General features: G+C 42.6%; 1 protein-coding gene across 1 annotated transcript in view; it reads left to right on the forward strand.

The window, feature by feature from the left end:
- Positions 1-2,770: 2,770 nt before the first annotated feature.
- SMC5 (structural maintenance of chromosomes 5) overlaps positions 2,771-13,611 on the forward strand; it is a 117,749-nt gene continuing 106,908 nt past the window's right edge. The window contains exons 1-2 of the mRNA XM_089691060.1: positions 2,771-3,054; positions 9,174-9,315. Of these exons, the coding sequence (XP_089547186.1) occupies positions 2,942-3,054; positions 9,174-9,315 (255 nt within the window). The 5' untranslated portion in view covers positions 2,771-2,941. The remainder of the gene's footprint in view (positions 3,055-9,173; positions 9,316-13,611) is intronic.

The following is a 13,611-nucleotide window of genomic DNA, read 5'->3' on the forward strand; positions in this document are numbered from 1 at the left end:
GTGACTGGTATTAGAACATTGGTGCTTTCATCCAAACTATCTGAAAAAAAGTGTGTTAACCACTTGCCCTCCAGAGGATTTACTCCCCTTCCTGACCAGGACATTTTTTGCGCTATAAAAAAAAAAGACCGACAATTTTTTTTACTTTTTGCTATTAAACATTTCCAGTAAATACATTGAAAAAATCCAATGTCATCATAAATTTAGGCCAAAATGTATTCTGCGACATGTCTTTGCTAAAAAAAATCCCAATACGTGTAAATTAATTGGTTTACTTGAAAGTTATAGCGTCTACAATTGGCAGTACAGCTACTGGGATCATTTATTTAATTGTTTTTACTAGTAATGGCAGCGATCAGTGACTTATATCGGGACTGTGGGGGGCGTTCTGACACTGGGGGGAACTGATTTGGTGTCACTGACATCCCCAGTGACACCAATACAGTGATCAGTGCTAGAAAAAAAAAAAAAAGCACTGACACTGAACCATAACAGGCCACATGCCCTCAACATGAGAGGGGCCTTTGGGGCAGGGGGGGCTCCCCGCCCAAAGAACATTGTCTCCAAGGGCCTCTTCCCCACAACCCAGGCCGGGGGTTGTGGGGGTCTGCGGACAGGGAGCTTATCAGAATCTGAAAGCCCCCTTTAACAAGGGGGCCCCCAGATCCCAGCCCCCCCCATGTGAATGAGTATGGGGTACATGGTCCCGCTACTCATTCACAAAAAAACAAAAAGTGTAATGAGAAAAAAGAGAGGACACGGTATTTGACAAGTCCTTTGATTAAAAGAATAAAAGAAAGTCCGCCGCAGTAGATCCAACATCAATCATGATGTCCACCAACGACCCAAACTGTCCGGTGGTTTGACAGCTCTTAAATATGTAAGGGGCGGGGCCACCCAGGGATATCATCATTGATGTCACATGGGGTGGGGTCACCATGCTTGATGTCCCTGGGTGGCCCCACCCCTTACATATTTAAGAACTGTCAAATCATTGGAGCAGGCAGACGGCCAGGAGCCATTGTCGAAAGCGGAGCCTTTTTTTTTTTATTATTTTTTCGGGTCGGCGGACATCATGATTGACGTTGGATCTACTGCGGGGAACTTTCTTTTATTTTTTTCTTTTAATAAAAGACTTGTACTGTCTTTTTTCACACTACACTTTTTGTTTTTTTGTGAATGAGTAGCAGGACCATGTACCCCATACTCATTCACATAGAGGGGGAGAGGCAGGATCTGGGTGCCCCCTTGTTAAAGGGGGCTTCCAGATTCCTATAAGCCCCCTGCCCGCAGACCCCAACAACCACCGGCCAGGGTTGTGGGGAAGAGGTCCTTGTCCCCATCAACATGTGGACAAGGTGCTTTGGGGGGGGAGCCCCCTGCCCCAAAGCACCCACTCATGTTGAGGGCATGTGGCCTGGTATGGTTCAGGAGGGGACGCTTGCTCACCCCCCCCTTCCTGACCTGCCGGGCTGCATGCTCGGATAAGGGTTTGGTATGGATTTTGGGGGGGACCCCCACGCCATTTTTTTTTAATTTTGGCGTGGGAGTTCCCCTTAAAATCCATACCAGACCTGAAGGGTTTGGTATGGATGGGAGGAGGGACCCTACGCCGTTTTTTTTATTATGGTGCCGGTTTTTAAATGTAATTACCGCTCTTTTTTTTTTCTTCACTATAGCTCACAGAATCAGCTGTCACTTTCCCCCGACTAAAAGAGAAAGTTTCCTTTTAGTTTATTTCCCCAAGTTAAAAGAAACAATGTTTCATTTTAGTTTATTTCCCCAAGTTAAAAGAAACATTTCCTTTTAGATTATTTCCCCAAGTTAAAAGAAACAATGTTTCCTTTTAGTTTATTTCCCCAAGTTAAAAGAAACAATATTTCCTTTTAGTTTCTTAAAAGAAACAAAGCTTCCTTTAACTCCAGGGAAAGCAACAGCTAATTCTGCGAGCTATAGTGAAGAAAAAAAAAAGCCAGCAATCGCATCTAAAAATCAGCACCGACATACACTTCGTATTGCAAAAAAAATTTGTAAACCGAGGCATTATTTTCAATGGGTTTTCATTCATAAACTGAAAATGACGTTAACCGAGGCGTTTGTAAACCGAGGTACGCCTGTAATGGAAATCGCACTGCAAATTGCAAAAAATCATTGAAAATCTTCACAAGTAGCAATAAAGTCTTCTGAAGAATCGTGCTGAAATTGCACACAAATCGCAGAGGTTTGACCGATGGCTTACTGTTGTTATTGTCCATGTAATTTGAAAGGGTAAAAAAAAATATTTTTTTTTCTTTCAATAATCCACCCCAGTTTATGTAACTACTCTCCTTCATTCAGGACTGCAGTCCACTCCCAGAAGAATGTGAGGCAGTTGAGTCAGACACCAGCAAACACTGGGGGGGATTTACTAAAGCTAGTTCACTCAGAATCTTGTGCACCTGCATGGTAGCCAATCAGCTTCTAACCTCAGCTTGTTCAATCAAGTTTTAGCAATAAAACCTGGAAGCTGATTGGTTTCTATGCAGAAGTGCAGATTAGTAAATGAACCCCACTGTACACTTGTGGCCCCCTGTATAGGATCTCTCCTCTCAGTCTAATCTCCCGCCTCAGTCTATTCCTCGCTCTCACAGTACCCAATCCCAAAGCAGAGTTTTTAATCTCGCGAGAACACTCATTTTCCCGGCTTCCTCTCAGCTCTTCTTTAGAAATATCCAATGTGCGGTGTTGTTCTATACTTCCACCGCCAAATGACTCCTTAGTCTACACGACTATCTGGAAATTGCAGGCGGGCGGAAACTTTTGTTCTCATCTTTTACCGAAGGATTTAGGTGCCCTCATTAAAAATGGTCGCTCCTGTAGAATGACTATGAGTGACGTAGCAGGAAGCTGTGGGTAGTGAAAACATTGGGTAGTGAATGCTGGCTGGAGGTAGAGGGTTCTGATGGCGACCCAGCTGGGCAAAAGGAAATCGGACGGCACGAGACCAGGGCGGCATGACGAGAACAAGCATCATGTGGAGGGAGCCATCGTCAGGATCAAGATGGAGAACTTTCTGTATGTGTCCGGGTATTGTGCAGTGAGAGGTTCCATCAATGACACAGCTCTACATGGACTACTCTGTCCGCTCCGCATTCAAATGACGGCATGGCTGATTAAAGGGGAGCTCTAGGCAGCACATTCTTCTTCAGCCTGACCATACACTATACAATCTCATCTATGTAGTGTAAAGTCTGCCCAATCTGATCCTAATAGAATGGTTGGCTTTGTCGTCACATTGTAAAGTTTCACCATACACGGTCCAATCAACTTTAGAGTTACCAAAACTCTGTCATACGAGGACCCATCTAATCTATCCGATCACCCTGTATTCATTCAGACAGGCCCTTGTACTCTATAGTTTTTGGTAGATCTAAAGGAGATTGTACAATCAGATTGTAATGCATGGTGAGCTTTAACTCATTCCTGCCTGTGTAACACATATGTCTGGCAGCAAAAGGGTGGACTATAACGCCCACCCTCCAGACATATGAGTCACCGGGTGGCCGATCTGTCTATGTTGAGAGCACATTCACTGCTGTCAGTTATCTCAGTTGTCACTAACAATCAGTAGTTGGCAGGACTGGCTCCCAGTCATGTGACCATTGTGACAGCCAATTGTATTGGTCACATGATTGCTGATCCTCCGTGCCCCCCACCCCAGGCATTCAAAATCTTTTAAGCCAGTTGCACACGGATGTAATAATTTACTGTTGTTTATTTTTTTATTTATTTCAGGTACTTATATAGCGCCATCAATTTATGCAGCACTTTACACATATATATTGTACATTCACATCAGTCCCTAACCCTCAAGGGGTGTACAATCTAAGGTCCCCAAGTCACATTCATACATACACGTACTAGGGCCAATTTAGACAATTCACCTGCCAGCATGTCTTTGGAGTGTGGGAGGAAACCGGAGTACCCAGAGGAAACTCATGCAGGCACAGGGAGAACATGCAAACCCCAGGCAGGTGGTGCCGTGGTTGGGATTCAAGCTGATGACCCTAGTACTGCCAGGCGGAAGTGCTAACCACCTAGCCACTGTGCTGCCACTGTTGTTTAGGCATTATGCACACTGATCACAGCTGTATAAAGTTGCATTAAAAACATGAGAGTTTTCGCATCTTTTTTTAGCATTTTTGAATTAGTGTTTAGCTGTGTTTTTTCGTGTTGGTATTTGTTTTTTTAAAAAAAAATGGCTCAAAAATGCTGGTTTGCCACATTTTATAGCGTTTATCAGCAGAGCATTTTTACAGCTAAAAAACTCTAGAAGTCCTCATGCACACTGGACATTTTGCTGTTTTTGGCTTCTGACATTTTTTTTCTACAGCTAGTAAACCCCCCAGCATGTTATCCTATGTGTCCATACACGCATAGACTGTAATCAACGTTTTTTTTGCTGAAAAAAAAAAAACAGGACTAGTGAGTTTCTAGAGAAGTTTTTTAGCTGTAAAAATGCTCTAATGCTGAAAAATGTGGTAAAACGCCGCAAACTGTCGTTTTCGGATTTTTTTTTTTACAACAAAACGCAAACACAGGAAAACGCAGCTAAATGCTAATGCAAAAAACGCTTAAAAAAAGCTGAAACGCTCAATTTTTTAACGTGACTTCACACAGCAAACGTTACCAGCGTTATCAAAACGTCCAGTGTGCATGAAGGCAAAACCCACTAGTTATGGGATTTTTTTCTGCCAAAAAACGCTGATTAAAGCCTATGTGTGCATGGACACAGAACAATATGCTGGGAGTTTACTGGCTGTAGAAAAAAGCACCAAAAGCCAAAAAACAGCAGCTGTAAAAACATCCAGTGTGCATGAGGACTTGTACTCAGGATCTTGTTGATAGAAAGATCCTGGGCAAAATGTTCTGTAAAGACCTTGCATAAACGCCTAGAGGCGCTGGCACCATTGCCAGTATACATGCATATGCATATGTTTATGTATGTTTACAGTATGTATGCAGAAACATAAGCAAATGTGTTAACCTGCATATGCACATAAATGACTGCACTCAAACATAACATTTTCTAGTTTTCTTCTACAGCTCTGTACTTATTACTGTATCACTGATCTTTATACAGGTGTGTGCATTGTTCCATAGACAGCAATGCACCTGTGTCCAGATCAGTGAGACTACATTCACACCAGCAACATAGGCCAGTGTGAATTGTAGCAGCAGGAGTCTCCTGATTCCTGCTGTGGCTAGGTGTGGCTGCAGGCCCCATTCACTATAATGACAGGTCACTGGTGGCCACAGCTATTTGCAGCTCTCTACATAGCCAGCGATTACTTGATTGTACACAAAATGCATCCAGCAGCGATTTATCACAGGTAATCGCTGGCTGTGTGGACGGTCATGAATAGCTGCAGTTGCCAGTGGCCATCCATTATAGTGAAAAGGGCCAACAGCCACGTTGAGCCGCTCACAGCCGTAGCAGGAATCTGAAGATTCTTGCTGCTGAAATTCACACTGTCCTAAGTCGACGGTGTGAGTTTAGCCTTTTTTTTTTTTTTTTACTCCCATGTGCAAGAGACCTTAACTTTTTGGCACTGACAGTACACTCATATTTGGCCTTTCAGCGGGTGGGCCCTAACACTGAAAGGCTGCATATATGCTTATCAGAAAGTAAACACAGCTGTGCCGATAGCGCACTTCGGATTGCTACTTGCGATCAGGAGCTTTCTGGTCATGTGACCACCAATAAGGCAGTCACATTTATTTATTTTATTTCAGGTACATCTATTTTAAATTTAGGGCCCCATTATTATTATTATTTCAGGTACTTGTATAGCGCCATCAATTTATGCAGTGCTTTACATATACATTGTGCATTCACATCAGTCCCTAACCCTCAAGGAGCGTACAATCTAAGGTCCCTAACTCATATTCATACATACACATACTAGGGCCAATTTAGACAGGGTACAATTTACCAACCAGCATGTCTTTGGAGTGTGGGAGGAAACCAGAGTACCCGGAGGAAACCCACGCAGGCACAGGGAGAACATGCAAACTCCAGGCAGGTGGTGCCATGGTTGGGATAGAAACCAGCAACCCTAATACTGCCAGGCGGAAGTGCTAACCATTTAGCCACTGTGCTGCCCACATGATCATAAATCTCGACCAGCCCCTAAAGGGCCTGGTGGTGCTGGCACCAAGGGGTTAAGGAACACTCAGGTGGGTGGGAGGAGCTCCACCCAGAAGGGGAAGTTCAACTTTAAGGCCTCATCTGCGCTCCCTGTTAAGGATTTGCACCTTTGGAAAGTGGGTACCCTCCGTCCCCATAGTCTTCTGGGACACATGACAGGTCCCAGAAGACTATGGGAGCATTTATAAGGCACAGCACTGCTTACACATGTGTAGTGGACACCCATCTGTGAAGCCACAAGCTGTCATAGCCCACATATAAGTTGCTATCGCCAGGAAGAGAGGAAGGCTGGTGAAACCGGATGTGATGTGTACACAGCTGGATCGTGGGACAGGTGAGTGACTTTTTTTTAAAAGTCAGCAGCTACAGTTTTTTTTGCTGCTGACTTATTTTTTTACATTTTGACTGGAACTCTGCTTTACTGAAAATTGTAACGTGTCGTGACCTTTAAGGTGGTTATAATGGCCTGAGGGTTTTTTACCTTCATGCATTCTATGCGTGAAGGTAAAAAAACCTTCTGTGTGCAGCAGTCCCCCCAGATCCCCTAATGCTTACCTGAGCTCAATTGCAATCCAGTGATATGCACAAGAGCCGTGACTCTCCCTCCTCAATGGCTGAGACTGTCCCAGCCATTGAGCCAATGAGGAGAGAGGGGGTGGAGCCTAGTCGTGGCTGTGTGTGTGTGTGAATGGACACGCAGAGCATTGGCTCGGGAGCAAGCCTGCTTAGGTGCCCCCATAGCAAGCTGCTTTCTCTAGTGGCAATCGGCAGTTGGGAGGGGCCAGGGGACCCGAGACGAGGTGGATTAGCGCTGCTCTGGGTAAAACCACTGCACAGAGCAGGTAAGTATGACCTTTTTTTATTTTATTTTAAAGCCTTCCTTTAATATCACTTTAAGATAATCTGAGATTGCACAATAAGATTGTATAGTATATGGCCAACTTAAGCTGTTCGTAGGTAGAGTTAAAATATCTATTAGGTCTATATTGCTGTGTTCTCCTTGTTTACTTCTTTCCTGCACCAGAATCAGAGTTTATCTCCCCAAAATGATGGCCAGTCTCACTTTTGTCAGTTGTCACTGAGAGCCTCCACAGAAATGTCCCATGTGCTTGTGTTCTGTAGACATCTGTAAAATGCTAGATTTCCATTGAATTCTGTCATTTGGCAATAGTCATCAAGACAAAATGTAATCTCCCCAATGGGGTCACAGACTGCAAATAGATAACTGGCAATATTCTAATCCATGCCCACTCTAAAACTAGGGAGAAACTGTTGGCTGAAGCTCTGTCATGAGAGAATAACGGGGGCTGCCATTCTAGACCTTCTTTGAAAAATGCTATATGCCTGGCTGTTTCTGATTTCAGTATGTTTCAGTCACAGTCAAACATACAGTAAATAAGCATCAGACCTTTTCTCTATACACATTCCAGATCACCGACAGCTTTGGTGTCGGAGCATCAAAATAACAACCAAGGAACTAGTTTTCTCAAAGCAGAGTTTAGTAATGGCATCCTCCATTAACCTCCCATGACAGTGTCTTTTTAGTGACCAGTAGTGCTGACCATATATATTTTTTGTTTTTTTTCTTCATTGACCCACTAGGCTGAACAAAAAACACTAAGCAGATTCCTGCATCCATATGATTGAGGTTGATAAAGGAATGCTTGTTTGAGAGTATTCTGATAGCGGGGACTCTTCCAGTGTCAGAATACACTAATTGGATATGGCAAATGATGGTTGGTAAATTAAGCGTTGTATGTAGGGTTAGTCTGCTGACAGAGTAGCAACTCTAAGGTCCCATGCACACTGGGCATCAAAAACGCTGCTTTGAAGGATCGATTTGATTTTTTTTTGGCTTCTAAATGCCCTTCCATGTTAGCCTATGTGTCACTGCACATTTAGGTGTTTAGAGGCAGAAAAAAAAAATATCCCCTGTATGTTCAGGCAGAAAAAAACCCTGACGTGCATAAACTCTGTCGTATTTAGTGCTTGTGCATTCAGTCATTTCAGTGGCCAGAATAAATTCTTTTTTTGACCAATGGAGTGAATGAGCACTCAAACGCTTGACCGGCCTAAATGCATTTGCAAAATTCTGCTTTGGACGTGTTTTACGATGCTTTTCTCCTGCCAGGAGAGAAGGCATTCTGAAGAGCTGGGCAAACGCCCAATGTGCATGAGGCCTAGGGGTTCATCTACATAGGGTTTATGCAGGCATTTTAGATACCTGGTATGATTTCCTGGCGTTTTACTGAGCCTGGTGAGCTGCACATGCATAGAAGTTATTGGCTATATGCAGCTGTGTCTTGGAAGCGCCGATGCATAGCCAATATATTTTACAAAGCAAAACTTTCGTGGTTACATAGTTAGTCTGGCTGAAAAAAGACAAAAATCCATCCAGTTCAACCATTAAAAAAAAAAAAAAAAAAAAGTTGTAATCCTATACCCACAGTTGATCCAGAGGAAGGCAAAAAAAACCCCAGCAAAGCAGGATTCAATTTGCTCCTGCAGGGGAAAAAAATCCTTCCTTATCCTCCGAGAGGCAGTTGAATATTTCCTGGATCAACTTTACCTATAAATGTTAGTATCCAGTTATATTCTGTGTATCTAGGAAAGAATCCAGGCCTTTTATAAAGCAATCCACTGAGCTGGCCAGAACCAACTCTTGAGGGAGTCTATTCTACATTTTCAGTGGTTGCCTCATTGGCTAGTAAGGACCCTCTCACTGTACTGCTAAGTTTTGACCAAGATTGTACCGTTCATGCTGACTCAACATCTGAGCAAGATTAACTGCTTTTTGAAGAAATCCTAACTGCTTGGAATCAATTTGAGGGAGACGAAGAAAAATGAGCACGCCTGTAGATCTGGAAAATCTTAATTCTTATCTGTAGTATTTAGATACATTTGCTTTAACATAGTAATTTACATGTATTTATAAATATTGTTCTAGATGGTGTAATCTTTATTTGTTTTATCTTTTATGCAGTACATATGACTTGTGTGAGGTGTTTCCTGGTCCTCACTTAAACATGATTGTTGGTGCAAATGGAACAGGAAAGTCTAGCATCGTTTGTGCTATTTGTCTGGGATTGGCTGGAAAGACCTCCTTTATTGGCCGAGCCGATAAGGTAACATTAATTTGATTTACCATGTAGATTTTATACACATATATTGTATTAAGACCTTTCCACTCTGGTGTAGACTGCTATCATGAAAATATTCTATAGTGTTGTGCAAGAGGCTCGTCCAATCTGGCAAAAGTTGGATTAGTTCTGGAAGATAGGGGGTAGATCTATTAAACTAACTGCTTACAATTTGCTTCCATCTCAGATATGCCCTATCCCCTAGTGCAGTGGTCGGCAAGCCGCGGCTCTTTACACGCTTTAATGCGGCTCTTGTGTGCCGGGCGCCCGCTCCCCTCCCTCCTCTCGGGCGGCAGGGACTCTGCAGCGTGATCCAAAAAAAAAACAGCCAGGGCAGCGCGCTCAAATGCAATGATTGGCCAGTCTCGCTGCCACTCACATCCTGATAGCCAGCGATTGGCTGTCAGGATGTGTGTAGGCGGGGCAGCGTGACGAACGTGAGAGGAGCTAGGCTCCTCTCACAGTTCGCCCTGAAGACCGGAACGGCGTGGGAACACGGCGAGAGGAACGCGCGGAGCAAAGGTAAGTGAATTGACACAGGGGGGACTTGGCTTACTACTTGCTACTTACTTACTACTACTATATGAGGGATGAATTACTATGGGGGATGAATTACTATATGGGGGATGAATTACTATATGGGGGATGAATTACTATGGGGGATGAATTACTATATGGGGGATGAATTACTATATGGGGGATGAATTACTATATGGGGGATGAATTACTATATGGGGGATGAATTACTATAAGGGGGATGAATTACTATGGGGGATGAATTACTATGGGGGATGAATTACTATGGGGGATGAATTACTATATGGGGGATGAATTACTATATGGGGGATGAATTACTATGGGGGATGAATTACTATATGGGGGATGAATTACTATAGGGGGGATGAATTACTATAGGGGGGATGAATTACAATATGGGGGATGAATTACAATATGGGGGATGAATTACTATAGGGGGGATTAATTACTATAGGGGGGGTGAATTACTATGGGGGATTAATTACTATATGGGGGATGAATTACTATATGGGGGATGAATTACTATATGGGGGATGAATTACTATGGGGGATGAATTACTATATGGGGGATGAATTACTATGGGGGATGAATTACTATGGGGGATGAATTACTATATGGGGGATGAATTACTATGGGGGATGAATTACTATATGGGGGATGAATTACTATAAAAACTTATTGAAACTAAAAACAGTGTACCATGTATTTTCAGTTTTAAAAATGTGGCTCTCAAAATAAATTTCAATCGTGGTTTTGGCGAGATTTGGCTCAGTTGAAAAAAAAGGTTGCCCACCACTGCCCTAGTGAATCTCATTCTTACAATATGTGTATCTATTCAATGGGTTGTTGCATTGCACTAGAAAACTTCCACTGTACCCATCTCCCTGGTTAACTTGAAAATGGAATCCATTATGCTAATGACAAGATCTTTCATACATTAAATAACTCAATGACATTCTTTGACAACAAATGTGATTCTTGGTTTAAATATGACTACATCTTCCAAAGATTAGTTCTTCTCCTTCCCTCAGCTCCTCCTAATGTATATTTTTCTTTGCACCTATTGATGACTTATGATATTTTAGCTCATTACTTTGATTTTGTCATGCTCCATATTGGCATATTTGTTGTACCATTAAATGTTTTCAATATTGCTTACTGGATGTTACATATCATCTTTTCTAGGCTCTAGAATAAATAGCTTCATCGTTTTTGTTTTGTACTTTTGTGCTATTTTGAATTCTGACTTGTATCTATGCTGGTACTTCTGTACAGTTGTATTTTATTTTTATGCAAATCAATAACAAGTTTGTAAGCAAAAAAAAAAGAAAAACTCTATAGTGTTAATGTACTTGCCTTCCCTGCATTCAAACCCAACACCATACAGCCTGGAATTCCTCTGTTTCCACTTGAAGAGCAAGAACAAACGTACATGGAGTAATGCCCCCCCCCCCCCCCCACTCACTCGAATCATTCAGTTGGGTGTAATACGTTCCTCTACACCTGGAAGAAAGTTATTTGTTTGGTTGTCTGGCAGCGAGGGATAGCAGGGAAGATATATACTGAAATGCACATTGGGCGTTTTTAACGCTGCTGTTAGGGGCCTCTGTCTGTTGGGTTTTTTTTTTGCCTTTAAATAACCCTGCATGTTAGCCTATATGTGCATGCACACATAGGTATTTAGGCCCCATTCACATCTGAGTGCAGCATTTTTGTTCTTTTTTTTGCATGTTTGCAAATGTTTATGCGTGATTGGTTCAGGCGTTTTTGGGCTTTTGAGTTCTGGCGTTTTTGTATTAGCTAATAGAAAAAAGTTATCTGTGACATCAGTTGTTGCCATGCCAGAAATATGCTCTTGGTCGCGTGACAGCGCATGAAAATGCATGATTTGCGTGTTTCCATGTATGAAAACGTGCCAAAATTGCATCAATCTGCCCGAATGGAGCAACAAATATAGCTCCAAAACTTTTTTAAGCTTTAGGCTACTTGGAGTGGAGATGTGAACCATCTCCTTAGATCCTTAGAGCAATATTGATTTTTTTTTCCTCCCTGAGCGTAATAGAGCTTCACACTACAAAGTGCTGAGGTGTGAATGGGACCTTAGAGGCAGAAGAAAAAAATCCACTGCTAATGCGTCCAGGAGCAGCAGTGTTTTGGCAAAATAAACGTGTTAACATAAGGCATGTTTAGCACTTGAGTGTTAATTTCCATAGTCAGAATAAATGATTATGAAAATGAATTAATGCTAAGAGCTCGACATGCCTAAGCACGTTTGCAAGCATCTTTTCTGCCAAAATCCTGCTGCCAGGAGGAAAAGGAGACGGCCAAATGTCCGGTGTGCATGACGCCTAACATTTTTCTGAGAGGAAATGACATTGATGAATTACGTCAATGTGGATCTGTTTAAATAGAGAGATGAACTCATGCATGTTCAGATCCTGATTCGATCCCACCTGAGCTATCCTACAAGAAAGCTACAAACCACCAATCGTAAGCGGCCGAGGCATTCCCCACCCCACAGACGTATGTATACACTCCTTGTTTATGTGTTACTGCGGGTTGGGAAAAGCCTTGGCCACTTATGAGCCTTGGCCTGAGATTATCTCTACCAGTGATCGAGTATCTTCAGTGCTAATTGCAGTCTGGTTTTGAGTTGCAGATATTGAATGCCAGTTACCTATGGTTTTGTAGTTCTGAAGCAGATCACTCAGTGTGATCAATGTACAAGCTACCACAAGAGACTGTGATCTTCATGACGTGCTGGGACTAATACAGTTGCAAGAAAAAGTATGTGAACCCCTTGGGATTACGTGGAGTTTTGCATGAATTGGGCATAAAATGTGCTCTGAACGTCATCTAAGTCACAACAATAGAAGAACACAGTCTGCTGAACATAATACTACACAAACATTAGATGTTGCCATGGTTTAATTGCACATAACATGTAAACATTCACAGTGCAGGGAGGAAAAAATATGTGAACCTTTGGACTTAATAACTGGTTGACCCACCTTTGGCAGCAATAACCTCAACCAAATGGTTCCTGTAGTTGCAGATCAGACCTGCACAACTATCTGGAGTAATTTTGGACCACTCCTCTTCACAAAACTGTTTCAGTGTAGCAATATTCTTGGGATGTCTGGTGTGAATCGCTCTCTTAAGGTCATGCCACAGCATTTCAATGGGGTTGAGGTCAGGACTCTGACTGGGCCACTCCAGAAGGCGTATTCTGTGCTGTTGCAGCCATTGTTTTGTTTAATTACTTGTATGCTTTGGGTCATTGTCCTGTTGCATCACCCATCCTCTGCGGAGCTTCAGTTGGCGGACAGATGGTCGTACGTTTTCCTGCAAAATGTCTTGATAAACTTTGGAATTCATTTTCCCATCAATGACAACAATCCGTCCAGGCCCTGAGGCAGCAAAGCAGCCCCAAACCATGATGCTCCCTCCGCCATGTTTTACAGTGGGGATGAGGTTTTGATGTTGGTGTGCTGTGCCTTTTTTTCTCCACACATAGTGTTATGTGTTCTTCCCAAACAACTCAATCTTGGTTTCATCTGTCCTCAGTATATTTTGCCAGTAGTGCTGTGGAACATCCAGGTGCTCTTTTGCAAACTTCAAACGTGCTGCAATATTCTTTTTGGACAGCAATGGCTTCCTCCGTGGTGTCCTCCCATGTACTCCATTCTTGTTTAATGTTTTCCTTATTGTAGATGTGTCAACAAAAATGTTAGCATGTGCCA

Source organism: Staurois parvus, unplaced genomic scaffold, assembly GCF_062004578.1.
Source record: "Staurois parvus isolate SC_StPar_1 unplaced genomic scaffold, SC_StPar_1.0 ptg000549l, whole genome shotgun sequence".
NCBI classification, from domain to species: domain Eukaryota; kingdom Metazoa; phylum Chordata; class Amphibia; order Anura; family Ranidae; genus Staurois; species Staurois parvus.